The 27,985-nt window shown below is 33.3% G+C and overlaps 2 protein-coding genes across 4 annotated transcripts; one reads left to right on the top strand and one right to left on the bottom strand.

Annotated features, from left to right (window-relative positions):
* Positions 1-83: 83 nt before the first annotated feature.
* ubr-4 (UBR-type domain-containing protein) lies at positions 84-23,288 on the top strand (the record flags this gene model as incomplete). 3 transcript variants are annotated; one of them, NM_001318271.2, is made up of 23 exons in its annotated part: positions 84-201; positions 319-835; positions 1,572-1,930; positions 2,128-2,184; positions 3,250-3,338; positions 3,384-3,485; positions 3,919-5,363; positions 6,231-6,966; positions 7,552-7,819; positions 8,938-9,900; positions 10,658-11,564; positions 12,186-13,756; positions 14,496-14,902; positions 15,432-16,628; positions 17,290-17,594; positions 18,154-18,629; positions 18,680-19,359; positions 19,401-19,535; positions 19,758-20,152; positions 20,415-21,405; positions 21,718-22,160; positions 22,618-22,924; positions 22,975-23,288. In NM_001318271.2, the coding sequence occupies 23 exons, from the start codon at positions 84-86 to the stop codon at positions 23,161-23,163; spliced, it is 12,657 nt and encodes a 4,218-aa protein (NP_001305200.1). In that variant the 3' UTR covers positions 23,164-23,288. The 3 variants fall into 3 exon arrangements, 2 of the variants coding, with proteins under 2 accessions (NP_001305200.1, NP_491407.2); NM_059006.3 differs by lacking the exon at positions 2,128-2,184 and having other exon boundaries at positions 1,581-1,930; positions 3,256-3,485; positions 6,225-6,966; positions 20,409-21,405; NR_133620.1 differs by lacking the exon at positions 2,128-2,184 and having other exon boundaries at positions 1,581-1,930; positions 3,256-3,485; positions 6,225-6,966; ... (1 more) ...; positions 20,409-21,405; positions 22,975-23,163.
* C44E4.5 (NudC domain-containing protein 1) lies at positions 23,210-27,776 on the bottom strand. Its single transcript, NM_059005.6, has 9 exons — positions 27,631-27,776; positions 27,414-27,580; positions 26,999-27,317; positions 26,880-26,947; positions 26,307-26,397; positions 24,514-24,718; positions 23,933-24,152; positions 23,526-23,799; positions 23,210-23,478 (listed from the first exon to the last, which is right to left on the bottom strand). The coding sequence occupies exons 1-9, from the start codon at positions 27,740-27,742 to the stop codon at positions 23,318-23,320; spliced, it is 1,617 nt and encodes a 538-aa protein (NP_491406.2). The 5' UTR covers positions 27,743-27,776; the 3' UTR covers positions 23,210-23,317.
* Positions 27,777-27,985: the final 209 nt, after the last annotated feature.

Genomic DNA, 27,985 nt, shown 5'->3' with positions numbered 1-27,985 from the left:
TACATCTTGCTTTGTTGAAATATTATATCGATTTTCTAATCAATTATTTCCAGAAAATACAAAATTAATTGAAATTTCGATTAATGGATCCGCGTGAAACGGCAATCGGACTTGTCCGATATGTCACCGAAAATGCGGCAAAGGATTTCGACGGAGAATCGATTGCAGCAATTATTTACAGACTACGGGTTGTTGAAAATTGTAAGGAATTCTAGAATGATTTTATTTACATGCTTTTTTGGGTGGAAAACACCAAAAAAATCCTTTTTTTTCCAACAAAAAAAACCCTGATCCGTTCTGAATCTATTATTTTTCCAGATGTAAGCAGCGATGTCGACATTATCTGCGAAGCAATGCGAATTTTAATCAAAAAACTTGTAAATCTACCTCCAATAACATTTTCTCCGGATGTTTGGATGCCTATAATGACATCTATAACCGAAGGTGCAATTGAACCACAATGGCGAATCATGATGGAATCAATCGATATTTCCAAGTTTTCTTCGACTTCTTCTAATTTTGTGCATATGGATTCCATTACTGCATCTTCTACAAAATGTTCCGAACAGATCACATCAATTTGCAAGGGATTCGCTCTTGAATTCGGATTGACTCGTCGACTTTTCTCAGCTATTTGGAACACTGATCTTGAAGAAACAGCGCGTAAAATGATGAATCAGGAGTGGGATTCTGTGAAAATCGATTCAAGCCCAGACTCGGCGAAACAAGCGGCTGGTCTTATTGAGAAGAGCATTTTTGATTTATTCTCCGAGATGAAGGATCATGAAACATTCGCGAACGAATTGTACTATGCAGCGTTGGCGAGAATTTTGAAGTATGGAAGTTTAAATTTTAAGAAAAAATTAAAAAAATTAATTAAAGCCCCCGAAAGTTTTCAACAATAATAAGTACATCAAGTTTTATTGATCTTGTTAGGTATTTGGTGGCAAAACCGAAAATTCAAACATTTCTGACTAGTTTCACCAATTTTCAAGCACTTTTTGTCTTTTTTTGTTTAGTTTTCCGTCGTTTTAATGAATTTTATGCCAAAGTTGATGAAATGAAATTCATAAACAAATTAAAAAATTCTTATTCACTTTTCAACTTCAAATGCATTCTTTTATTTTAAAAAACGAAGAAAAATGCTTGAAAATGGGCGAAACCAATCAAAAAAATGTTTGAAATTACGGTTTTACCTCAAAATCAGGTGCCGCCGAATTTGTTTTCGATTTTTCGTTTTTTTTTTGAACAAAACCGAAAAATCGAAAATTTTCATTTTTGGCAAAACCGAAAAAAAAAATCTGAAAACACTTCCAAATTGGTATTTCTTATTCAGAATCCAATATTTTTATTACAGTTTACGCACTTTTTCATACAAAAAAAACAGAAATTTCACTTTTTTGAGAAAATTTTTCAGTTTTTTCTTTTTTTCGAGAAAAATCGAAAAACTGGAAAACCGAAAAACCGGCAGGCCTGCTCCAAATACCTAACGAGACCCATGGTTCGAGGGCTGATCATTTTCAAAATAAATTGATTCAGATTCAAACAGTTCACTTAAAAAAATTCCAAAGTAATTCCAGACGCCTCCAAGAAAATAAAAAACCGGCAATTCAAGATTCAGAAGACATTTCATTTTACGAATCTTCACTTCACATCTACGACGAGCTAATCAAAAAGTTATGGCCACATTTATCGAAAAAAGATCCAAATGTCAAAAAGAATACTCTCATCATTTTTGAGAAATTAATTAGTCTATCACCAACTGATGTTCTTGTTCAAAGAATCACTGAAAAATTTATTGACTCTTGTGAATGGCTGAAAATCAGTGGAGAAGAGATTTGTACATCGATGGAACCGAGACTCTGGAAAATTGTTGGATCTCTGGTTTCAAGGATTTTGGATTTAAAAAAGACGATTCCATATGAAATTGGTAAGTTTTTTTTTTAAATTTCATAATTGTAATAGTTTTGAAAACATCTTAAACCTGAAATTTTTACAAAAGCTTTAAGCTATTGTTTTGGCTTCTCTGCCTAAAATTTTGAGTTCAAACTTCTATTTTTTTCTAATCGTTTGATTGAATTTTCATTGAATAGTTCTCTCTCCCCCCTCCATTTATTTCTCGTTCAGTTTCGTACGCAATCGCTGTGCACATAACTCAAGAAGTGACGCTAGCCAGTCCAGAGGGTTCGTTTAGATATATATATATTGTAGATTTCTTTTTTTTGTGTTTAAAAGTGATGTTGAGAGTTTGCATGTTTTCTTTCTTGGCCTTTAAAATTTGATATTTTGAATTAAAAAATTCCTACAAAAATTGGGAAAATTGTTTCTATTTTCCGGGAAAAAAATATAAAAAATCTTAGAAAATAAACCATTAAATTCAATTTTTCACCAAATTTTGATAATATTGGTGAAAAAATTTTAGAAAAAATATAAATCCTGTCCGGAAAGAAGAAAAATTTCCTATTATTCAGGAAAATCGAATTTTTTTTCGAAATATCCGAAAAATATTAGTAAAAAATCGAAAGAAAATTATATTACACGGGCGCGAAATTTCTGCTGTTTTTTACTACAAAAGTACCCGGGTCTCGCCTCGACAAATTTGTTTAAAATGCAGAAAGGCACGCGCCTTTAAAGAGTACTGTAGTTTAAAAACTTCGTAGCTGCGGAATTTTCATCGATTTTTTATTGTTTTTTGAATATTTAATTATTAATTAAACAACTCGTGAATACATGGATCGAGAGATAAACTTTAAAAAATCGGTCAAAAATTAACGAATATTTAAAAATACAGTACTCTTTAAAGGCTTTTATTCTTGGGTTTTTGTTTTTCTCTTTAAAAAAACGCAAAAAATTAAATGTTTACGATTACATTCAGGAATAGAAATTGATGAAAATCAAACAAAAATTAATATATGATTAGAAAACACAACTATTATTATTTTTATCGAAAAAAAAATTCAATATTTTTCGATTCTGCAAAAATCAATTTAAAAACTGCTCAATATCACTTTTCACACAATGTTTTCATTCTCTCTCTATCTCTAAATAGTTATTTCTTTTAAGTTTTTATTAATTTTTGTTCTGTAAATCACTTTTTTCCTGTAACGTGGTCGTCACTGTAACTATTTGATGGTTGTGGCAGTTTTTGAGTGTTGTCGTGCTGTCTTTTATTTTCAGTATATTTTCATAATTCGGTATTACTATATATTTGGTTTCTAAATTTAAAACCAAAATAGCCCCGTCTCAAAGTTTCAGATTGTGGACCAGATAGTTTCGATTCAACATGCGATCAACCATCAAACATGAAAGAACGATTTCTGAGACATATGGTGGATTCGGTATGGATTTTAATTCAAATTACACATTTTAATACCCAAAAAAAGTATTTCCAGACACGCAGCTCGTTGTTAAGCATCATTCAATTTCTTCGGACGGCCAAAAGCAGCGAAGAAATTGTGCAATTTATGAGAGTTTTCTATCCAGAGGTATAATATTCAACTGTTCGAAACAGAATGATCAATCTGTGAATTTTTCAAAAAAAAACCCCAAAAAAAAACCTTTTAAACAAATTTTAACCAAAAGATCTTTTTTTGCAGATTTTTGACAAAAAATAAAACCATAAAATCAATTTTTGTAAGTACAAAAAAACCAAAAATCTATAGTTGTCAAAAAAACATTTTTTAAAAAAATCAATTTTTCACAAAAAACCGAAAAAAAAATGTTGGTCAAAGAAAACCACATAAATAATCCGTTTTTGCTAAAAAAAAAAACATCTTTTCCACCGAAAAAAATAACAAAAAAAAATCATTAAAATTTTTTAACGAAAAAAAAATCCATTTTTGCCAAAAAAACCCAAGAAAACCCTTTAAAAACCATTTTGTCCGAAATAAAGATCCAAATCTGAAATTATTTTTCTAGCTCGTATTCGGAAATGAGACACTGATCACCCATGCAGCAATTGAAATGCTCCGCGAGTCAGCATCACATCACTCAATTAAGGCAGATGATTTTATTTCAATTGTGCTCTCAGTCATTGATGCTCCGGCGATTGTTCGTATTATTGATGTTATTAGTTGTATTAAAGATGAAAAAGTACGAAAAGAAGCAGTTGAGAAGACAATAATTCGAATGGCAAATGATTTGGAGGATGAAGATCAGAAAAGAGAAGGATATGTTAATCATTTACATGAAAATGGATCGTTTTGGAATGATATTGCAAAATATGCGGATGCTTCAATACTTGATAAAGCTGGAAAACGATTTGTGGAAGTTTCAGTTGATAGTATGGATATTCGATCATCGGTTTTAGCTACAGACATCTTTTTGACAATTCTCAAGTTAAAACTTACCTCCGAAGCTGAAAGGGAGCCAGAGAGCTGTGTTATTTGTAATGTTTCCTACTCGAATATCAAAATCGACTTGGAAAAATGGAATAAAATGGGAAATATCCTTGTGGAGTGCAATATGGTTAAACGATCCAAATCGGAAGCTCTACCGCTCTTCACTATTCATCAATTGGAGAATATTGATCTACCGATGCGAGATTTGGTGTATGTTGTTACTCAAATGAAGTTTCTCGACACGAAAGAAGGAATGGAGTTGCACAGAAAATTCTATGATGGACTTCCAGGTGTCAACGTGATTTTTGAAAAGTTCATGTCGAAAAGTCATAAAATTGAACTTTGTATGAAGCTCCTCGATGAATTTGCAAAGATCATTGCGATCAACGAGAAAAGTTTGATATTCAGTCTGGATCATGAGAATATTCTAGATTGGCTTGAAGAGATTGGAGTTCTTGATTCACCACAAATCACTGAGAAACTTGTCGATATATGCTTCTCAATTGAAGTATGGGATGTTCTAACACTACTGCAACTTGATGGTCCTGAATGCCATTATTGGGATTTACAAATGTTTGGAAGATTCTGGAAAACGTCTCTGATGGATTTATTAGATGAGAAAATGATGAAGAAGGTTAACGAGAAAATGGGATCGATTTTAAAGGAACAATATGACAAACAATCTCATGTTGCAAAGGCGACACGCGAGAAACGATCTAATGGAAAATTCCCGAATCGTCCGAAAGTTGCCGATTGGGAAGAGCAGCTTCTTCTGATGCACAATCGAATTGCCGGACATCTTACGAAGAAGAAGGTCGAGGATTTTGCAGACGAGTCAACACAAAAGTTCACATGGCTTTTGGGAGTATGCAGTGGGCAAATGTCGTATAAAAAGGAAGTTGCTGTTGATGCGGAGAAGATTCTTTCGAGACTTTATCCAGATGCTGAGAAGCGGAACGAGGTCCTTTATCATTTTGGTGTGTCGTCGATATTGAAGGGACTGGATAGGCCACGTGGGAAATTGTAGGTTTTTTTGAATTTTAATGTTGGATAAATTGAGTTTTGAAGCAATTTATGAACCGAAATTATTTCGGTTTTCAGAAATATATAAAACTTAGAGAAATAGCCGAAAAACTGAAAAAAAACAAAGGTGTTTAAAAATCAAAGAAAAATTTTCGATTTTTTAAAATTGTTTTTTAAAAATTATTTCAGTAAACTATGAATACAATTGAAATTAAATAAAACGAACAAATTTCATTCATTTTTTACAGAAAATTATGTTTTTCTCATCAACATAAACAAAAAATGTAATAAATTGAATTGTTTGCAAAAATTTTTTTTCGCTTTTTCTGATTTTTCGATAATCTGAGAAAAAACTGATTGCTAATATAAATTGAGCACAGTTGAAAAAAAAACACTTTCAGTTTTTGTCAGTTTTTTTTTTGTTTAAAAAATCTTCCAAAAAATAATTTACACACAAAAATTCAAAAGAAGTACTTAGACTTCGTATGAAAAAAAATTCTTCACATTTCCTTGAAAAATATTTTTAAAAAATTACAAAAAAAAAAAACGAAAAAAGTTACTTGTCACAATTCAAAAAAAAACCTACTTTATTCTTTCGAAACTGCTGTTAAAATTTTTTAGCTATATTCAAATACTATTTTTCTATCTCTAAACTTAAAAAAAATTATGCACAATTAATAAACACGAATCGATTTTTATTTTCATTATTAGACCCTAAAATTAATATATGAATTACCTAACTTCTTTACAATTTCTGAAAATATGAATTATTTGCAAAAATTCAAAAAAAAAAAGTAAATAAAACTCAGTTTTTTTAAAATTCTAAATCAAATATTCTAATTAACCTAACCCTTTCAAAAGTTCCAGATCACTTCACATTCTCTTCATGCAAATCTACCTCGACCTCGTCCAAATTGACTCAAAATCCTGGAAAATAGATGATTCTGTGCAAAAACTAAGCCGCCGACTCGGAGGCTTCAACGAATGGCTTATGATAGTTGATGAGGAGAAACGAGAAGATGATGGTGGATTCCGTATTTATATTGTTCTCAATTTATCCCATTATTTCTGGGAATTGCTCGAAGGCTGTAAAGCTTCACAAGTTGTCGATGCTCACGCTATTTTGAAAATCAGAAAATTCGCAGAAGTACTTGCAAGCATTTTGGATAAAATTACTTTTTGGCCGAATCCAAAACTTCATGCCTACTACTACATTGCACAATTTCTCGAGCCACTTGAAACTATTTTCCATTTCCCGGAAATTGCCGAACAAAATCGAAAAGTTATTGAATCATTCTTTAAACAATTGTTTGATAAGCTCCTCGAGCAAAAATACCAGGAAGGACTTCTACAGGATACGAAACTCATTATTCAGAAAACGGATAAATATCTGTCGTCTTCATTGAATCTGTTCAATGAGTATAATACACAAGAACCATCGAAAATCTATCCGGTTAACGAGATTTTCTCACTTTTCTGTAGATATGGATCGGAAAATGTGCATTTATATTGTTTAAAGATGATTAAGAAGTCATTGCAAACACTCGCATCGAATATTTTGGAGCATGAGCACATTTTAAAGGGAGAAGTATGCATTGAAACGGTAAGAATGTGACTGGCGAAAATTTGAACATGATTTTGAATTAGTGTGGATTTACGCAGCGTGTGTACTCCACGAGGAGAAGTGTGCATTTTTTTGTTGCATATTTTAGGAAAAAATGCCTGATTTTGGTTCATTTTTCTCCCGTATTTTTGTACTATATATTCTTTATAATGCTTGAGCAATCAAAATTTTGAAAAGTCTAAAGGTTCTCCTCGGGGATTACACGATCTGCGTAAAATGGCCGTGTTCAGCACATTAGATGTTTCGTGTTTTTGGCGAAACTTTTATGTTTTTTGCTTTTTTTTTCAGAAAAAAGTCGTTCAATTGTTCCTTTCTTCAGAGTGAATCGAAGTTTTTAAAAGAGTTGAATTTAAAAGTTTTTTTTATTATAAAAACAGTAATTTTTGAGAAAACTTAACTTTTTTTAAATTGAAATAAAAAATTTTCGCTTATTTTTTAAGCTACATTTTCTCAAAAAAAAATTCCGCTTTTATATTTTATCAAGTCTCAAACTCAACTTTTTAAAAATTTCGATTTATGTTTCTCTGAAAAAAGTCAAAAAGCCTATAAATGCTCACTTTCCAGGAACTTCAAAAACGACTTGTCTGTGATGCTGTTTTGCTCACCGAGTTCTTTGGATATTTCAGCTGCATTTACGCCCAAGTTTCTGAAAACCAACCATCCGAACACGATGACGTGGCGAAGGCATTTATGCTTCTTGACTCGGATATTCATTTAAAAACGAAATCACGTAAAAGAAGTACACAGAATAGTGTAGCAGTGGGTAGTCATCGACATCAAACCGCCGAGAATATGGATTTGAACTTTTGTACTTACAAATCCACTGGAAGAGGTTAGTTTTTTTTAATTGAAAGTTTCTGAATTTTATGATGGACCAAAAAACAAAAAAATTCGAATATTGGTGAGAAAAAACTGTTTTAAATTGAAAATAGGCTTTACGTTTTACTGAAACCTAAAAATTCGCTCAAAACGTTTTTTCGATTTTTTCGAAAGAAAAACTTTTTTTGCAAAAACCATAAAACAACTAAAAATTATAATTTTGAGAGTTTTTTTTTCGAAAAAAAAGTATGGCATTTAAACAATATGCTTCGTTTCAGAAAAAAGCGAAAAATAAATTATTCGCCGAAAAAACAAAACAAATTGTTTCGATTTTGTACCAAAAAAACCAAAGAAAAAAAAACTACTAAAATCGCATTTTTGCGTCTCAATTATATCGAACAAGTTTTTTTTTCCGAAAAAATTAAAGCCCTGAGAAAACATTTTCGACCAAAAAAAAACTAAACTATCGCTCAAAACTTATTTTCGATTTTTTTGGCTGTAATCGAAAAATTGTGAACTTCCAAAAAATCAAAAAAGCAGCAGCAGTGCTAAATCCGTGGTTTTTTTTTCGATAGCAAAACGGGGTTTATTGCCAAATCCATAAAAAGCAACCAAAAATTATAATTTTGAGTGTTGTTTTTTCGGAAAAAGTTTCAGAAAAAAAGTAAAAAATGAATAATTTTCCGAAACCACGAAAAAACATTTTTGAAAAATTTTCGATTTTGGACCAAAGAAACAAAATATTTAATTTCTTCAAACCTCAAAAAAAAACAAAAAATTTTATTTTTGCTTCTTAAACATGTCGAAAAACTTTTTTTTTTCGAAAAATTAAAAAAAAAGAACAGCCCTGAATTTCTCCAAAAAAAAAAACCGAAAGAATTGATTTTATTTTTTAAAAACTGAAAAAGTGTAAATTTTTGGTTTTGTAGTCTAAAAAACAAAAAATTGTTTTCGTCAAAATACCAAGAAACACAAAAAAAGTCCCATCTCTGATTCCAAGTAAAACATAACATTTTTGAAAAACAATTCTTTGTTTTTTTTATCCGAAAAAACTTAAAAATCAATTTTTGCCAAAAACGGCAAAAAAAAAACAGCCCACTTCCCAATTTTTCAACTCAATTTTTCTTTCAGCATACGTGACCCAACATTGGTACAACTGTTATACGTGTAACATGATGGAATCCGAAGGTGTCTGCAGTGTATGTGCTATCAATTGTCATCGAGGACACGATCTTGCTTATTCGAAAAAAGGATCATTCTTCTGTGATTGTGGTGAAAAAAAGTGTGGAGCTATGCAGGGAATTTATCATTTACCGAATTCGATGTACTCGCTGAGAGGACAACTTCCCGAAAAAAATGGAGATAAAACATTGCCTAAAATCAGAAATGTTTTTGAGCATCGTTTTGAGAATTTGAACAGCAACTGCTGCGATGAGCTCAAGTCTGCGTTGAATGATGTTCAGGAAGAGTTTAAGGAAGTTCAAGATGATTTGGAACAGATTCTTGAAGCTGTCGACTTTGCCAATCAAAAAGCTTTACAAGTGACAGAGGAGCGGCTGGCAGTCTTAGAATCCTTCAATGATATGGATGATGTTATAATTTCTGAAAAAGAAAAGTTTATTGAACCACTCGAATCAGGACATTTCCTTCCAACACGGAGAGATGATCTACCAGTCCAAGAACTTCGTGTTGCTTCTTCTCAACACAAAATTCGAGAATTATCAGATATTATTAAGTTGGACGATGGAACAGAGCTTCTTGTATTGATACCTGAAAGTATTCAAACATGCCTTCAGCTGCACTATATGGATACGAGAACTAATTTGATTCAAGGAATGCACGCACTTCGTACAGAAACCGAACAAATTCCATTCAATGCCAGAAGTCTTCATGTTTCCGGTAATCGATTGGTCGTTTGTGGACAATACGAGTTCTTTGCGCTGCGATTTTCACCTCAAGGAGATGTTATCGATAGAGCACATATTAAATTGTTGGAAAATGGAGCCTCATCTTCTATGAATAATAATCCGGTTGTTCGTGCAAAGTTTTGTAGGGAAATCGAGTCGGATAAAAGGAGAAGACAGTTGATTGCAGGTTTATTTCGAGAGAAAGAAAAATGTTTTTATAAAATTGCAGTACATTTTTTCAAAAATGAACAGCAGTGATATGTTTTCAACCAAAAAAAATTAAATACAAATTTTCCCGAATTTTTTCCTCCTTTTGACGAAAAGTTATTGCATAACAGTTTTCTTTCTGTTTTTGGCCTGGAAAAAAATTTTGCAACAAAAAAATTAAATTTTTGCCTTAAAAAACCAACAAAAAAATCAACTTTTGAAACAAAAAAACACTTTTTTTGGGAAAAATCAATTTCTGCCTAAACAATTAAAAATCACATAAATATTTGCAAAAGATAAAACTAAAAGTAATCAATTTTTGCTACAAAAATTCAATTCTTGCCTTAAAAAAATCCAACAAATCAATATATTGGCAAAAAAGCAAAAAATATATACAAAAAAATAATTATTTTTGCCTTAAAAAAACCACAAAAAATATTCGCATAAAAAAAAGGTATATGTTGTCTTAAAAACCAATAATACATTAAAAAATATTCTCTTAAAAACCAATAGAAAAATAGTCGCAAAAATTTTCAAAATGCCCAAATCTCAAAAAAAAAATTTGGCGCTTTACCAAAATTTTGGGAGGCATTCAAAACAAGATTTCATTAAAATTCTCAAATTCTTTTACTGGAAACTTTTGAAAAATCAAACATTTTCAAAGTTTTGTAATGATATTTAAAATATAATACCTACTATTCTTTAAATACCGTAAGACTATAATTTCGAATTTTTAGTTGCCACAATGCAATACATCCGAATCTACGATCTGACACTCCACGAAACGAATTTTGTGGAAGAAATGGTTCTACCAGCTGGAAATGTTGAAGATGTTGAGATTATAAATCAGGAAGATGGAAATGTTCGAATTCTTGTTCTCTCGTCAAGTGGATATCTATACGAACATAATATTTCCGTGTTCAATGCGGAAAACAATTCGATTTTCTTGACAAATGTTGTGAATACTCCTGGAATGGATATGAATGGAGATGGTGTTTCATTACATTATTCATCAACTTTTAATCTTCTTTTTGTTTCTCTTGAAAATGGAGCATTTGTTGCTCAACTGCCTGAGCCAACTGGTAATTCGACGGCTCCGATTTATGATTGGAAACATTTGAATATCAAAAATCCGGTTGATGCATGGAAGGAGACATCTGGAATTATTGCATGTTTATCTACAAACTGTAATCATCAAGTCAATTATTTCCATCCGACAGTTGGGAAGATTCTACTACAAAAGACTTCTGTGAAACGAAGTATTATGACGTATTTCCTGATGACAAGCGCCAAAAATCAATCAGTCTACTCGGTTCTCATCTATCCGAACGTACCGACTTGTGAGATTTGGGAGACATCTTGGAATAATGTACATGATCTTTGGATTGATGATGTTCCAACCGAACGATATGCAGTTGAAGTTGTTGAGCAAAAGAGCACACAGATACCAATTGATCGAGATGAGCTTGTACTTCTCGCCGAACAGTGCGAACAAATTCGAACTGTTGATTGGAATTGTCGGGAGATTGGAATGTTCTACACACATGAAGAGTTGAATAATCGGCTGTCGAGTTCCGACTCGCTGCCGATTACACTTATTCAGCAGACACATTTTAAATTATCGGCAAGGATCACTAATTTTAGGTAATTTAATTAGAGCAATTTATGTTTTAAAAATCGAGAAATATTGAAAAATCAAGATAGATTAAGCCATCTTTCGAACCAATCAGCGTCTTCGAACTCCGCCCACTTCATCTGATTGGTTTAAAAAATTATCGGAGCAAATCGCTGGTTGGTCCTGCAGTTCTATTTTTGGAGGGAATTCAAATAGGGGTTTAGTCAAAATTTGAAAAAAAAAACACTTATACCCAAAATGCGAAAATGTAAGATTTTTGCGGCAAAAATTGGTCTCGAAGCGGCCACCGATTTTCCTAAATTCAAAAAAAAAAGTATGCGTCTTTGAGGAGTACTGTAGTTTCCAACTTCTCGGTGTAGCTGAATTGTTATTGATTTTCCATAGTTTTTTCCCGTTTTTTCTTCAGAAAAAATTTCTCGATAAAATTTGAAGAAACATGAGAAATAGTTATGAAAATCAAAAAAAAATCGCAACGTTTAGCAACTACAGTACTCATTACAGGTGCACACACTATTTTGAATTAAAGAAAATCGGTCGCCGCTTCGAGACCGGCAACTGTATTTTTGGTGCGAAATTGCAAACTTTCAAATTTAGGTAATTGAAAAAAAAAAACAATTGAAAAATTTCAGACAAATCGTGAGAATGATTCGAGTTGAAGTTGAGGGTAACACTGGACCGGAATATCTGAAAATCGGAACAACTCGCTATTCGATTAGCTCACGTGGTCCAAAAACATTTGATCTTCGGCTATCGCGGGAAGAATCGCTTGCTCTGGATCATCGAGATATCACAATTGAAGTTATTCCGAGATCGAATCAAAATCGAGTTACACTGAAAAGTCTGAGACTATTGGGATGTGATAGAAGTGCAATGGACGAGATTCAACCGAGATATGAGAGACAACCGATTCTTACGAATTCCAATAAACTCGTCTATTCGATTCTGGAATTTGCCACGTTGAGTGGGCTTGAATGGGCTGGAAATATGGCGAAAAAGCATCTTTCACGGAAGTTAAACCATCCAGCTGTGTGCTCGGTTTCCACAAGAGCAATTGTTAAATGTCATCCATCTGTTGATGAAGAGCTGTTCAAAATTATTGATGGAGCATATCTTCAAGAATGGAAAGCGCTTATCGATTGGACAGAATCTGAAGGCTTTGGAGAGATGCGCCTGCATCATGTAGAACAACTTCTCGATAGAATGGAAGCTGTCAGAACTCGTTGGCCATATTTTGTGAAGTCGTTGAAACGAGAATTTGGAACAGTCACAAGTTTTGTGGAATTAATGAGAAATGAGATGAAGAGAATGCCGTTGCACAGATGTCAGATGATGGCTCAGGCGATTGTTAAAATTGTCTTTGGGCTCTTGAGCAATGGAACTAATGAGGCAGAGCAGTTGATTCATGTGTTCTTGAATATTTTTACGGATCAGGACACTTATCACTTGGCAAATGACATGAGATCAGCTGTTCAAGAGACGATTTCAAGATTTGAAAATGCTTTGAAAGAAGAGAAAAAGTTGATGGTAGAACACGAGAATATGGATAAAGAAAGTGTTCTAAGAATCAAAAACTATGGATTTTCCCCGTTCTATGGAGCTCCAAGAATTATTGCAAAGACTCCAGAATCAATGCTTATCGCGAAAATCGCTGAAACTATTCCGATTGATTCTGAGGAAAACTTCAAATGGCTCGAACAGCTCATCTCAATGATTTTGGAGAAGCTCACCCGATCCAACTCCACTGTCACTTGGCAGAATCTATCTGATTCTCCATCCTACAATCTTTCTCGTGTCCTGGCAAGCTGTCTTGCTATATGTGATCCCGTTATAATCAGAAATCACTTTTCCCGACTCATTCATATCATCAAATATGACGTTGAGAAGATCTTCCCGATGAGTGAAAAATCCTATTCAAACTATTCGTTGCTAAGATCTGTTGAGCTTCTGCTATTCGTTTGTCTTGAGAAAAGAGGAGATGAATCGAAAGAAAATCAGGAGATGCTTGATTCAATTGTTCATGATCTTCAAGCTGTTGGTATTCGGAATTTGTGTCTGAAGATCTTAGAAAAAGTAATTCCGCACTGGAAGGATCGTGGGCCATCTACATTTTCGAGAAATTCAGCGGAAAGTCGGAAGGTTTGGTTGCCACACGTTCCGTTGGTTTCTTCATCGGCGAATCCTCCGAATACTTCAATTATGAGTAGGTTTTTAAATTTGAAAATATCTAAAATATATAGCTGTTGAAAAAACTATGAAATTTTAATAATTAAAAAAAAATGAATTGGTCGGGTTTTCTTGATTTTTTACATTGAAATTTGAAATTAATACATTTTTTGTCAAATAAAAAAATCATTTATCAATTTCTAGGCCAATCTTGAATGTTTTCCGAGAATTTTTTTGTCTAAAAAACTTTTTAAAAAATTATCGGAAATTTTTCGATGTTCTTTGAAAAACGGCAAAAAACTAGAAAAAAAACCGAAAAAGTCTAAAATTTTCTGCTTTTTTCAAAGAAAATTATTCAATTCACAAAAGCATCGAAAAATTGAAAATAAAACTTTTAATCTTTTCAAAAAAAATTGTTAACTTCCAATTTAAAAAATGCCGAAAATCGATTAAAAAACATGAAATCTTTAAAAATTGGAAACAGAATTTGAAAAAGTTTTTTCTTTAATTTTTCAATCAAAAAAATAGAAAATTAAAGACAATTGTCTGAAATTTTAACAAACATATATTTCAAATCAAATATCAATTAAATATATTGCAAAACCAATAAATTCAGCCAGAAATAATTTTTTGCAAAATTGAAAAATAAATCGATTTAAAAATTTAGAAAAATTCCATAAATAAATAAAAATTCCATAATACTGTTATTTTCGGTGAATAAGATCTATTTTCAATATCCAAAAGACTCTACTCCTTCTTCAAATTCAAACTTTCAGACTGGCCTTCAACATCCGAAGATTCTTACATAATCGCGTGTACTGATCTGATTCTTCTCATCCCTCAACACTTACAAGAACTGGATCGTCGAAAATCAGTGCCACGTGATGATCAATGGATCCAGAAACTATGCCAACTGGCATCACTGAGCAGTGGATGCTCTGCGTATCGTCAGTGCAAGAAGCTTTTGCTCGCAATGTGCCACAATGATGAGAACAAGTACAAAATAATGAGAGACAAGTATAAAATGCAAGATCTATTGCAACAACTCGTGAAAAAATATTTGGATGTTAGCAAAGAGGTTGGCGGACATCAGCAATTGACTGAAATTGTTGATGTACTTGCGTCGATTACTAAATTGGCATTGATTCGACCTGATATGTGGAGAGATGTTTGCAGTACTCATGTTAGTTTTTCATTTGATTTGAAAATGATAAATTTTTAAAGGGAGATTTTTGTACTCCTCATTTTTAAAGTAGCATAAAATTACCCAATATCGTTGTAAACTTTTAAAAAATGTTTTTTTTTAATTTTTACCAATTTCATTCAAAAAGCAGACAAGTTTTTTTTTTTCATTTTGCGGCTCTCATAATTTTTTGAAATTCGCCGAAAAAAAGGAATTTTTGAAATTTCTCAAAATCCCTTTTTTTCGTAAATTTGGCAATTTACCAATTTTGCAATTGTTGCAAACTTTTTGAATATTACAAAAACGATTTTAATGATTTATTCCAATTTTACAACAAATTTTTTTTTTTGATTTTTGGTCCGAAAAAACCAGAAAAATCCATTTTTGCCATTAATTAAATTGGAAATTTAAGAAAATTTTGTTTTTTAATACTGACCTACAGTAATCCGATACTTGACGAATTTTTCTTTTTGAAAACCAAGATTTTAACGCATTTTCCAATGATCTCCTAAAAATACCAAATTTTCAGACGACTTGGCTTCTCCGCCTCGCTTGCTACACAACTGACGTCGTTGCTTCACAAGTCGTCGAACTTCTTATTGTAGCTGTTCGAGATAGCAGTGTTGGTGGACAACTGAGTATTCAACTGGCTGATAGTATTGTGGAGGCTGAAAATGGAGAATTTATTGAGAAAATCATCAAAAGATTTTTAATTGGAAGAGATGAACAGTTGAGATGGACACTTCATGGAATGCTTCGTTCGGTTATTCAACTTGCCAGTCGACAAAATCAATGTATTCTCGTTAAGAAGCTTTATAACACAATTTATCCACTTGCGGCGAATCTCGGAGTTCAAGGAGCCCAACTTGTTGATTTAATTGCAACTTATGCTCCAAGAGTTTTCAGTTCAACGGAACTTGTTGCAATGACACAATCAGAAATCTCAACTATTGAAAAAATAAGGAACACTTTGAATGGAGACGGATATCAAGGAATGTACAAACTGATGAGTGATCTTGGTCTCGGATGGAAATCTATTAATTTTGATAGAAATCCATGTTTGGTATGCTTCACGAGTAAAGGAAGTCATGATGTTGTTAAAATGACATCAATCAAATCGGATATTCGATATTCGGCGAATACGATAATTTACAAGCTGATTTCGAATTATGAAGTGTCAAAAGTGACGATTAAGCTGACCGAGCTGAAAAAGAGCAAGTCGATCAAGAAAGTTTCCCTCTACTATTCTGCGAAATCCGTTGAATCTGTTGATTTGAAGCTTCATCCAGAACTTTGGAGAAAGTGTGCAATGGTTACTGTAGCTGAAAATGAGACAGTAATCAATCTATCATTAGCTGTTCCAGTTGTCACTTCTTCATTGATTGTTGAATTTGAAGAAGTCGTTGATCATCGTGGAAGTAGTCAACTTCATTGTCCCCGTTGTACAGTACCTGTACGTACACATTCTGGAGTTTGTGAAAGTTGTGGAGAGAACGCGTTTCAATGTGCAAAGTGTCGAGCGATCAATTACGTTGAAAAGGAGCCATTTTTATGTCAGAGTTGTGGTTTTTGCAAATATGCTCAGATTAGTCTGTTCGTGGTTTGTCGAGCACTTCCCGGAGCCCAGCATATCACGTGTGACGCTGAAAGAGGACAATGTGTACAGGAGATTACACAGCTTTTGATTAAAATGGAGACTACGAAGACGAAACTCACTGGATATAGGGTACATAGAAAATTATTTTGGACCAAAAAGTTGAAAATTTAATTTGATAAAAAAAATTAGAACAAAAAAGCCGAAAAGTTTTCATGATCAGGGATTTTCCCCCGATCTTCCAGTTTTTGAAAATCAAAATTTTGTATTTAAATTTATTTTCCGACGTACAATATCGGCCAATACAGTTTTGCGGTAAAAATTCTAGACCTCAAAAAAAATTTTTTCATTTTTTTGCGGTTTTTTTTTTGGTTTTCGATTCTACAAAAATTTAATTTAAAAAATTGAAAATTTCAGCTTCACAGTACAAGCTCATAAAAACACGTTTTTCGTTTATTTTTGTGTCAAAAATCAAAAATTTTAATTTTTCGACCAAAAAAAAAATTTAAATTTAAAAAATCCACGAAAAATATATAATTTCGTTTAAAAAAATCCCAGAAAAAAAACAGAAAGTTCCAGGTTTTTTTTCCGGTTTTTGAATATCGAAAATGTATATTTTCGATACAAAAATGTTAAAATGCCAGATTTTTTAAAAATGGAAATCGAAAACTTTTAATTTTATTCAAATTTGATTTTTTTAGCTAAAAATTGAAAAAAATTGTTTTTTTTAATTACAAAACCTAAATTTTGAAAACTGAGTAATTTTTGAAATTTTTTTTTTCGAAATTTTCAGGCGGCATGTGAATCTCTGTACCTCAGAAATCGACCACTTCCACCATACAAGCTTCACGTCGAGAATAATCATACATCCGAATTTTTCGATGCAAACGGAACAATGAATATTGAACAATTACCGTTTCAATCAATTACAATGCCAATGAATAATCTGGCAGTTGCTATTCGAACTCTACACTCGGAATTATGTCAACAAACTCAACAATTAATGTATTTACACGAAGAACTCAATAGATATGATCATGCTAGTGAAGTTTCTGTTGTTTTTCATAAACCACAGAATATTTCATATTACTCAACTGGGTACGTTTTTTATTTGCCCAATATTACAAAAAAAGTCAAAGTGTAACTGAAAAAAAAATTATATAATTTTTTAATGATTTTTTTTCAATTTTCTAAGAAAAAATTATAAAGGAAATGACTGACCTAGTTTCGATATAAATTTTTTTTTTGAATTCCCGCGCCAACTCAGGCAAGTCACGATTAATCGGCGTCCAGAAAAAATCTAATCGACGTACAATTTTGTCTAGTAAACGTCTAAGTTATGAAAAAAAATGTAATGTGGTACCCCCTTATGCTTATTTTTCTGACAGTCTGAAAAAGTATTGTTGTATAGCCAAATCCATCTCCCGGATCGTCTCATATGGTTGTAAAAGAGCGTTTTACAACCATTGCAGTGCTATACATTGCCACCTTTGGTTAGATATTTGAATTTGACCTTATACTAAAAACCAAGGTGATATTTGCTCAATTTCCGAAAATCCGAAAAAAATCGGCTTTTTCGAATTTTTTGTTGCAAAATTAAAAAAAAAGGATTTTAATTTAAAAAATTATATACATTTTTAATTTTTTAAATTTTCAGTCAATCATGTTTCGGATGTCTGTGCAATCAACTTCTTCATTCAGTGGCTCTACTTCATTCTTCATGTGATGATGAAAATGCTTTAAATTTGATTCTTTCATCTGATTCTCTTATTGAAAAACTAGGAGTTTTAGCACAAACGTATGAAACACTTCGAGAAGAAGTCGAAGAACTTCTTGTTCGTTTAATGTTTGATCGTCTGGATGTTACTACAAAAGTTGAGAAACTAATTCATACTGGAGACATCAATTTGTCAGTTATGGTCAAATCATTGATGTATGCAGCCGATCCGACTTGGCAGCAAAAGCTGAAATTGCTTATTCGATTGGCAATGGATAAACGAGATGAAAATTGTTGTCTGCAGGCATTGATGGTTTTGAGTAAATATTTGGAGGCGACGAAAAGTGTGACTTTGGATGAGAGAAAGAAGATAAAATTGACTCCAAATAAGAATATTACCAAGTGGCTGACAACTGGTAAATTTAATTAATTAAATTAAATATATTTCTTATTGAAACATTTTCAGATGAAGAATGGAAAGATTGCTTCTCGGTAGCATCAACTTCAACTGCTCCAACTAAATCATTGCCTTCAAATCCTTATCAATGGATCACAGATTGTCTATTCTCTCAATGGATGTCTGTTCGTTCAGCAGCTAATCAGCTTCTCGTCAATCTCTCGAGACAACAATTCCATGAACCAGTTGCTCTACTAATTCTATGTGAGAATATGTCGAAACTCTCCGATGTTCCATCATCAGTTTGTGATCAATTCATGTGTTCTGCTCATACAATTATCGATTCATCAGTTAACACGAAAGCTCGTTTATTTGTTCAACAATTCCATGTTTATCTAATCAAACGAATTCATGAGGAATGTGCAAAGTTGCATGAGCAAAGTGTGAATCTACTTTCGGATAATATGTTTGGAGAACGTCTTCGTTGTTTCGTTGAGCTTCTTTCTCTTCTCCTATCTGGATCCAATGTTGAGAATGTTCTTTTGAAAGCCGGAGCCGATGATTTGCTTATTTTCCTTCTACATTCGACGATTTTCCTGAAAAGAATAATGACACGAAGGACAAGAGCCACTGATTCATCGAGAATTGCATTGGAAAAATTATTGAAACGAGTTTCATGTAGAGATGGAACGAAATTGATGTCGGTCTGTGTGGAATCACTGAAATTGGTGAAAGATACATCGACATTGGTAATTTTTTCTGAAAAAACGAATTTATTTTATTAATTTAGGGAATAATTGTTGGTGTAATGATGGAGATTATGGATCCACAACAAGAAACTGAAGAATCTTTTTTGATTCAAATTGAGAAAGATATTGCGCAGGAGGACTTCTTGCAGGGAAGAATGACACATAATCCGTATAATGTGAGTTTTAAACGAATTGCCAAGTTATTGGTAGATAACTTTTTTTAATTGCCGAATTTATAAAATGAACTTTTGGTAAATTACCGGTAATTAGCCTAATTAACAAATTGCCAATATTTTTTGATAAATTGCCGATAATTCTAGGACTATACTAGGAAAATAATTTGCTCGATTTTGCATTTAAAAAAATATTTTAAAAAATTAAAAAAATTTGTTTTTCAGTCGAGCGATCCTGGAATGGGGCCATTGATGCGTGATATCAAGAATAAAATCTGTAGAGACACAGAGATGATAGCTTTAATGGAAGATGATAATGGAATGGAATTACTTGTAAATGGAAATATAATATCTCTATCATTAAGTGTTCGAGATGTTTATGATCGTCTTTGGAAACGTTCAAATAATGGATCACCGATGCTTATTGTCTACAGAATGCGTGGATTAATGGGTGATGCTGTTGAGACTTTTATCGAGAACTTCGGAGTTGCTGATAATTCGGAAGCTGATGATGAAGAGGATGAGCAACTTGTTAGAATGACACATTGTTTAATGGAATGCGGTGGAATTGATAAACTTATGGATTTGTTGACGACTAATGTGGATTCTTCGTCTGGAAGGTTGGTTTCAAAATGATAGAGCAAATTTTGAACAATTTCTGAACGAACAAGTCGGAAATTTCAACTTTTTGAAACATTGAGAGTTTAAAATTGTAGTCTAGAAAAAAGTTGAAAAATTTTTGAAAAATTGATAATCTATTAGACGCTTTTGGCAAATCTCCTCAGTTTTGAGATAGAAGCACGTTAATTAAAATCAAGAGACACATTTGTGATGTCGCAAATAAATTTAAAACCCAAAATTTTAAACTTTTTCTAGTTCCAGATTCCTCCTCTGCTACCTCCGAAAGATCTTCGAACGAATTGTAAAGATTCCGATTGGCAGAAAGATTCTCGTTCAACGTCGGATGGTGGAACGAATGATGTCAGTGATCCGAACATGTTGTGCTGATCCGACAAACGAGTCGAAAGTTCTGATTGGCATGGAATTGTATAAAGTTGTCGAATTCGTAGTGTCCGATAAGCATGTTCAAGATATTCTGGGTGGAATTAGAGAAGATGATGCCATGTGGTGGTTTGATCTGTTCGAAAAGCGTGGAAATGAAGAAGGATCAGTGACAGAGCTACATCGAAAGACTGCACAGATTCTTGATCAAATGACTATGAGCATTGGAAATATTGTATTGGGAAATGATGCATCGGAGGGTGTTCTAGTGAAAATGTACGAGAAAGTTTTGAAATGGGAGCAAATTGATTCAGGAGCACCACCTTCAGGAGCCACCGATCATCAGAATCGTTCAAGGATTACGAAGAAAGATCAGATTATGTTGATGACTGAACAGCTGGCTACGATCACTTCGAACATTATCTCATCTGCTCATGGAATTCGTTTGAAGCAAAAGATTCTTGACAGTGGAGTCATCTCATCCACGTGTAATTATCTTACCAAAGATCTTCCGAATCTCTATCAGCCAACAGAATCACCTGAATGGAAAGTGTTTTTAGCGAGACCATCGCTCAAGTTGATTCTCACTCTTCTTGCCGGATTAGCACGTGGACATCAAGCTTCACAGAAGGAAATTGCGAAAACAACTCTGAAGCTGATGCATCGTCTCGAGCAAGTAGCGTCGGACAACTCGATCGGAACACTCGCCGAAAATGTGATCGAGGCGTTGAATGAGGATGAGGAAGTTCGGAATCAAATCAAGTTGGTACGGGATGAAACTGAAAAGAAGAAGAAACAAATGGCAATGTTGAATCGAGAAAAACAATTGACAAAGATGAGAATGAAGGTTGGCACTGGTGGACAGATTAAGGTTCGGGAAATAAATTTTAAAATATTGAAAACCAAAATTGGAGAAGCGTCTGTGATTTTTTTTTTGTCCTGAATGCACGTTTATAAAAAATTATAAATTTTTATGATTTTTTAAATTTTGCAACAAAAAATTTGAAAGCACCGAGTTTTAGAATTACCGCGCAAATTAATAAAAACAATATATGATGCAATAGCGGTCCCTAAATCGACACGAGCTGCAACACGTGGCGAGACCCAGGATATGGCGAAAATTCTCATTTCTAGACGCTTACGTAATACATATTTATTCAAAATTATCAAAATATTCTTCCAGGTTTCTTCCCGAACATTGCACAATGAGCCAAGCATCGACGATTCTGACTCACTTCCATGTTGTATTTGCCGTGAAAGTGTGATAAGCGGTGACAAATCAGCTGGAGTCTACGCGTTTGCGGCAATTGATCCAGATTCTGGAAAGACGAGCACTGTTTCAATGATGGTTATGGTTCACTTTAATTGTCATAAAGATGCAATTCGTGGAGGTGGTGGACGTGCAGCTGATGAATGGACACGGTCTAAACTTCATAATGCTGGTGCAAAATGTAATGTCATAACGCCGATTTCGATGGGAGTGGTTATTGGTGATGCGTGGATTGATGCACTTCATCGATTTGAAAATGATGTTGGAAGAGTTTCCGGATTGGCTCACGGAGTTGTTAACCGGAATTTCGTTTTTGTGGATATCTGCAATTTGATTGATCGATTCATTTACAAAAGGTTTGGGGGGAAAAAAGTATATCTACAATGTATTTTTGTTTCTTCCTCTACAAAAATTTCTGATCTACGCACATTTTTCACATATGTGCTTTAAAAATAAATGCACTCTCCTTTGAAGTTGTAGAGCAACATTTGACGCGCGAAATATCTGGCAGCGAAAACTACCGTAACTCTTTAAATGACTACTGTAGCTCTGGTGTCTATTTACGGAAGTCATTTATTAATCGATAAAATATTAGAAAAAAAGACAAAGCAATACGAAAACAATAAAAAAATTTAATATCGTTGCCACATTTAGAACAGAAATTAATTTAGAAAATTGAGCCCGTAAATCGACATAATTGCTACAGTAGTCATTTAAAGAATTACTGTAGTTTTCGCTACGAGATATGTTGCGCAATACGAATTATCAGATTTGAGTGTGGGAAATTTCCAAAATAAATAATTAATTTTCCAGATCATTCTCCAATCAATCCGAAGGTGGAGGTCGTGAATCAAATATGCAATATCTTGCAATTCTTCATCTTCTTGGAATCACTCTTCCAGCCGACGCAGAACTTGAAATCTCTGCTCCGAATCATCGTCTCATTGCGTTCCTCTTCACCGAGCTAACTGCTGATAGTTGGAATGATCAGAGGAATGATGTACTCCGAGCAGGAATTAATGATGCTCAGACAAATGGAGCACCCGCCACGTGGGATGGATTCAAGCCAACACTAATGACATGGGCATTTGTAGATGCATATTTCAATAAGGTTATCAAGGTGAGAAGACCTGTGATCTATTATGGTTTCTTATTTATACATCTATTCAGATTACTGGAGAGGATCGTCTCGAATGGCTCCGTGAGCATCTTGTAGAGACTATCAACAAGACACGTGGATTCGTGGATGACTTTGACTCAAATATTCTCCCATGTGAAGATGTTGCAGAATTCTGCGATGTAACTGGAGCTCCGATTGACGATGTCAACTTGTTCCTGGCAGGAGGACCACCGCAATAGTTTATTATTTTGTATTCAACTTTTTAAAAAGTCATGTTTGATGTTCTTCAGCGATAAATATTTTATGTTCTTTGTGAAGAGAGTTCAAGAGTTTTTAATAAATAAAATATTTAATCAACCAGGAACCGTTTAGATACTTTAACAAGAAAATACATTAGAGATTTAGCTCTGCCACGTGAATATGCGATTTTGTGGCGGCGAAAAGATGGGTATCGGTAAGCTGGACTCCACGAATCGGATCAGAGCACTCGACGCGGAGCAAGTGTTGTTTTGAAACGTGGCTCACTGTTTGCGATGTTTTTCGATTGCTCAGACCTGAAAAAAATTACATACATACATTTAAATTTTGACAGAAAACTTACTTCCAGAAACTTCAACTTTTTGCGAGTAAAGCAGAACTCGATTATTTCCTTCTACAATACACGCCAAAGACTTGTTTGGTGAGCATCCGGACCAGAGACGGCTTGTCTTCGAAGCTTGAACGTATCCAAAAGCTTGAAGAGTTGCCACGTGGCTGGGTGCAGATTCGTCGAAAGACCACAGAAGACCGTCAACGTCGTGACGAAGACAAATGAGAGCAGGAGAGGTGGAGGATTGACGTGATGTAAAAAGAACCTGACTTCCAGAAACATCGCACTGAAATTCAGTTGATTCAAAAAGAAAGATATCTAGAAATTATTTTTTTGGATTTCTTAGATTCTTGAATAAAATTTTCTAGAAAATCATTAGTTTCTCACAAAATTTTCTTTAAAAAATGGTTGGCAAATACCTGTTTCAAAACTTTTCCAGACTCCTGATCAACCCAATAAAAAGCCATAGATCCTTCAGTCTCATCACATTCTTCCATTGGCTCATCACTTTCAATTACTTGTTCTCCTTTCATTGTTCTCTTGATTTCTGAATCTTCCAATGATTTCAGAGTATCATATTCCACAGAAATCAGCTTCTCCCATTTCTTATCATCGATTGACTTTAGTTTCAGTTTCAATCTGTAATGTATTTATTGAAATTTATGTGCTCATTTTGGCAATTTAACAAAATTTTGGCAGTATATGAATATGAATATGTTGAAAACTTCAGCCAAAAATTGGAGAATACTTCTTTTTATAAAAAATTTTCTTAAATTTGGCAAAAAAATTTTCTGCTACTAATTTTTTAAATATCAATTTCCAAAAAAAATTGAATTTTTTTTAAATTTTGAAAACTTGATAAAATGCTTGGTCATATACCAAAACTTTGGCACATTATCAAATTTTTGGCCGAAAATTTTTAAAAAAATCTGAAATCTGAAGTCTTTCTAAATAGCTCATTTTGAGTTATTTTTTCACTCTTAATATCAAAAAAACTGACGAATTCGTCTTTTGATCCGCACAAATTTCCACATCATTTTCATCAATTTCTCCACTAAGTTTTCCACTGAGAAGGGTCAGATCTTTGACAATCAAACGAATTCCTGTTTTGGTTGTGTCGATTTTAACGTCTTCTTTTGAAATTTCAGATTTCAATTTGAATGCCACTTGGATAATATTCCCAGTTTGTTCCCATGAATGTTCCACTGAAAATTCAGAAAATTAATTTTTTGCAATCCAGAAATGCTTTTTTGGTCGGAAAAAAGCGAAATTTGCGCGCCAAAAATACGGTACCCGGTCTCGACACGATAATTATTTGTTAGATAGAAACGGGTGTGCGCCTTTAAAGAGTACTGTAATCTCTCATTGCTGTGGAATTTTAAATTTATGTGCTTATTGTGTTATTCACCGTTTGAAATAAAAATTAACAACATTTTTTTTTATCGAAACATTTTTTTAAAAAGTTCGAAAATATAGTACTCTTTAAAGGCACATGCCTTTCCTCAATAACAAAAATTGTCGTGTCGATACCGGATACCGTACTTGTAGCGCAAAAATTGCTGCATTTCGCGGAAAACCCTCCATTCAGGCGCGTTAGCAAATTATGGATATAGGAAACAAACTGCGGAGCCCAGCTCTCATGGAAGAAGCCAAATTGTTTTTCAGATCACATTTTCAGAAAGCCAAGAAGCACAACATATTTTTTTCTATTCATCGATTTATTGGATACATGTGATATTCGGTCATAAATCACTTAGACCATATAAATACAATATAATTTTAGAATAGATTTTAAATATAATAAAAAGGGTAAAACTTGAACATCTATGTATACTAACAATGAAGGTTAAAATTATCTATTGAGCTCCATCTCTCTTCTACTTTCCTGATACTTCAGACAATAGATCTTCTCGAAAGCCACCTTGCTCAGCGAATCAAAGGTTGCTCCGTCGTCCTCCATGAGCTTCTTCGTTACTTTGCGCCCGATCACATCCGGTAATGCGTCGATGAAATCCAAAAAGTGTAAATAGCTGTCCACACCATAGTTGTATCTCGCGTGCGATTGAACAATACTTGATCAAGGCAGTTTCCATTTGAGAATAATCATTTTCATCGAACTTGATGCGCTCCAGCATTTCACTATGAAGTCTCATTTGGAATCCTGGTCGATTGAAAGTCCATTCCAAATTCTCAAGTGTCAATTTGTAGCCCATCTCCATGATATTCGATGTCACAATAAATTGCTTGGCATCCCCTGTGAGAGCATTAACCAGAGCCACATTCTTCATGTTGATTTCCAGAAAATGGTTATTGTGCACCAAGTAGTCGAAGGTACTCTTGAATAACAGATAATTCGAAGCATCTCCGTCGAATGGAGTGATTAACTGCTTGATATCAACTAGATATCTAGACTGCTCCTCGATTGTAGGCTTCGGCTTGGATTGTCCAGATGTCGCTGAATGAACTTCCATTTCGTGCTTCATAGCGCCGTCTTCCGAATGTTTCATTCCAGAGATATTCAACATTGTAGAGAAATTGGGGCTTTGAGTGGAGCTCGCGTCGAACCAATGGAAAGAATGAATGACTTTTAGCCACACAATTGGGAATGGATGAGAAAACAAAAAAACAAGGAACATTTTTGGCGGGGAAAATTTAAAAAAATCGGTAGAACAAATTTGAAAAGAAAATGGTAGATCAAAAATAATTATGTTGTTCTTTTTTTTCAAAATTTCAAAGTAGTATTGCAACAAATTATTTTTTTATTATTTTTATTTATTTAAATTTGAAAAAAACCTTTTTCTTCCATATCTTCCTGTTGCCCTTCCACGTGGGGTTTTTCGCTCGATAGAAATATTATTTCGCCGTTATTTGTGAATGTACAAGTCTGGAAAAATAAATTTAAGGTTAGGATATTACACACGAAAGGTTGCACCAAAAGTACTGTACCGGGTCTCAACACGATAAAACAAAATATTAGAAGGTGCACCTTTAAAGATTACTGTATTCTATAACTTTATTTTATAATAGTTTCTCTCACGAATTGCTGAAATTTATGTGTTGTAACTTGTTGTATTTTAGTTTTTTAAAGAAAATATACATTTTTAACGAAAATTATTTACAAAATCGATAAAAATTCGAATTTTCATCAATTTTCTAAATAGTTTTTCGTTAAAAAATATATATTTATTAAACAACTAGAATAAAACAATTAAAACACACAAATTATAAAAATAAACTATTAAAAATAAGTTTGAATCTACAGTACTCTTTAAAGGCGCGCGCCAGTTTTTACTTCACAGCAAAAGCGTGTCGAGACCGGATACATTGCAAAATTTTGCACCTCGCTGATATTTTCAAAAAATTAACCTCAAAGTGTCCATTTTGAATTAAATCCATTGATTTCTCAACTGTAAGGCTATCAGCATAGTCTATATCTGGAAAAAAAGAAGGAAATTTTTTACTTTTCAAAATTTAATTATACAAACCATCCAAATTAATACGAATCGAGTGAATTCTGCTTCTGGTCTTTTTGGAATCATCACTTTCCACGTGATATGCCAAAATATTAAGTTTTCCATTTAAAATTCGAGCTTCAATCAGTGAAAGACCTTGCTCTGAAACCTTATGCTCCAGCATTTTAACCCAATTTGAGTCAGAGACAGCCAGGAAAACTGTAATTTCAGAAATTCCATTGCAAGCGACGACCAGATTGTTTTCAGTGAACAAGAGATTAGTAGGAAAAGCGGAAGAGGCATTTGTCCCAACATCAATGGAGCCAACGATCGAGGTATTCCATATTTGGGTCTGAAATTATTTATTTAATTTTTTGAAAAGAAACAATTAAGTTTATTCGTTAAGTATTTTTGAAGCGAAACCCTCATTCACAGTAAAATTATGTACCTTTTTCTCATAAACCATTGCCTGAATATGCCCGGTGTCTAAAATACGATACAAAAATTGTTGGGAATCCGTGCATTTCGAATAATCACAAAACAGCTGATTATCATTTGAGAACACTTTCATATGTTGCAGAGTAATCATTTCATTGGATGGAGCACGAAGACATACTGAAAATTATTTTTTGCGAAAAATGGAAAATTTAAATGATTTTTATTACAATTTTGATCCAGGCTTTTGCTCGAAAAGTGCACATTATTCATGGAAACTTTGTATCCTTCAAAGTTAGCATCAATCTTGGAATGATCCACAGGAAGATTGATTGATTGCATTTTAGATTTAATTGGTATAGGGGATTGACCAGGCCTGAAACCATTTTTTTTTCGATGAATTACTAAAAAATCAATTTTTTGGTGAAAAATAGAAGTTTCTTAGTTTCATTTTGCTTATTTCAAGCGTTTTTTATTATAAAATGTTCTACCAATTTCTTTCATTAAAATTTAGTTGTAGAATACTGAAATTTCATTAGAAAGAATATTGGGAAAATGGCAATTACCGTGTGCCGCCGACTGAAG

Source organism: Caenorhabditis elegans, chromosome I, assembly GCF_000002985.6.
Source record: "Caenorhabditis elegans chromosome I".
Lineage (NCBI taxonomy): Eukaryota > Metazoa > Nematoda > Chromadorea > Rhabditida > Rhabditidae > Caenorhabditis > Caenorhabditis elegans.
Note: the sequence above shows the minus strand (reverse complement) of the source record. Positions and strands in the feature narration are given on the sequence as shown.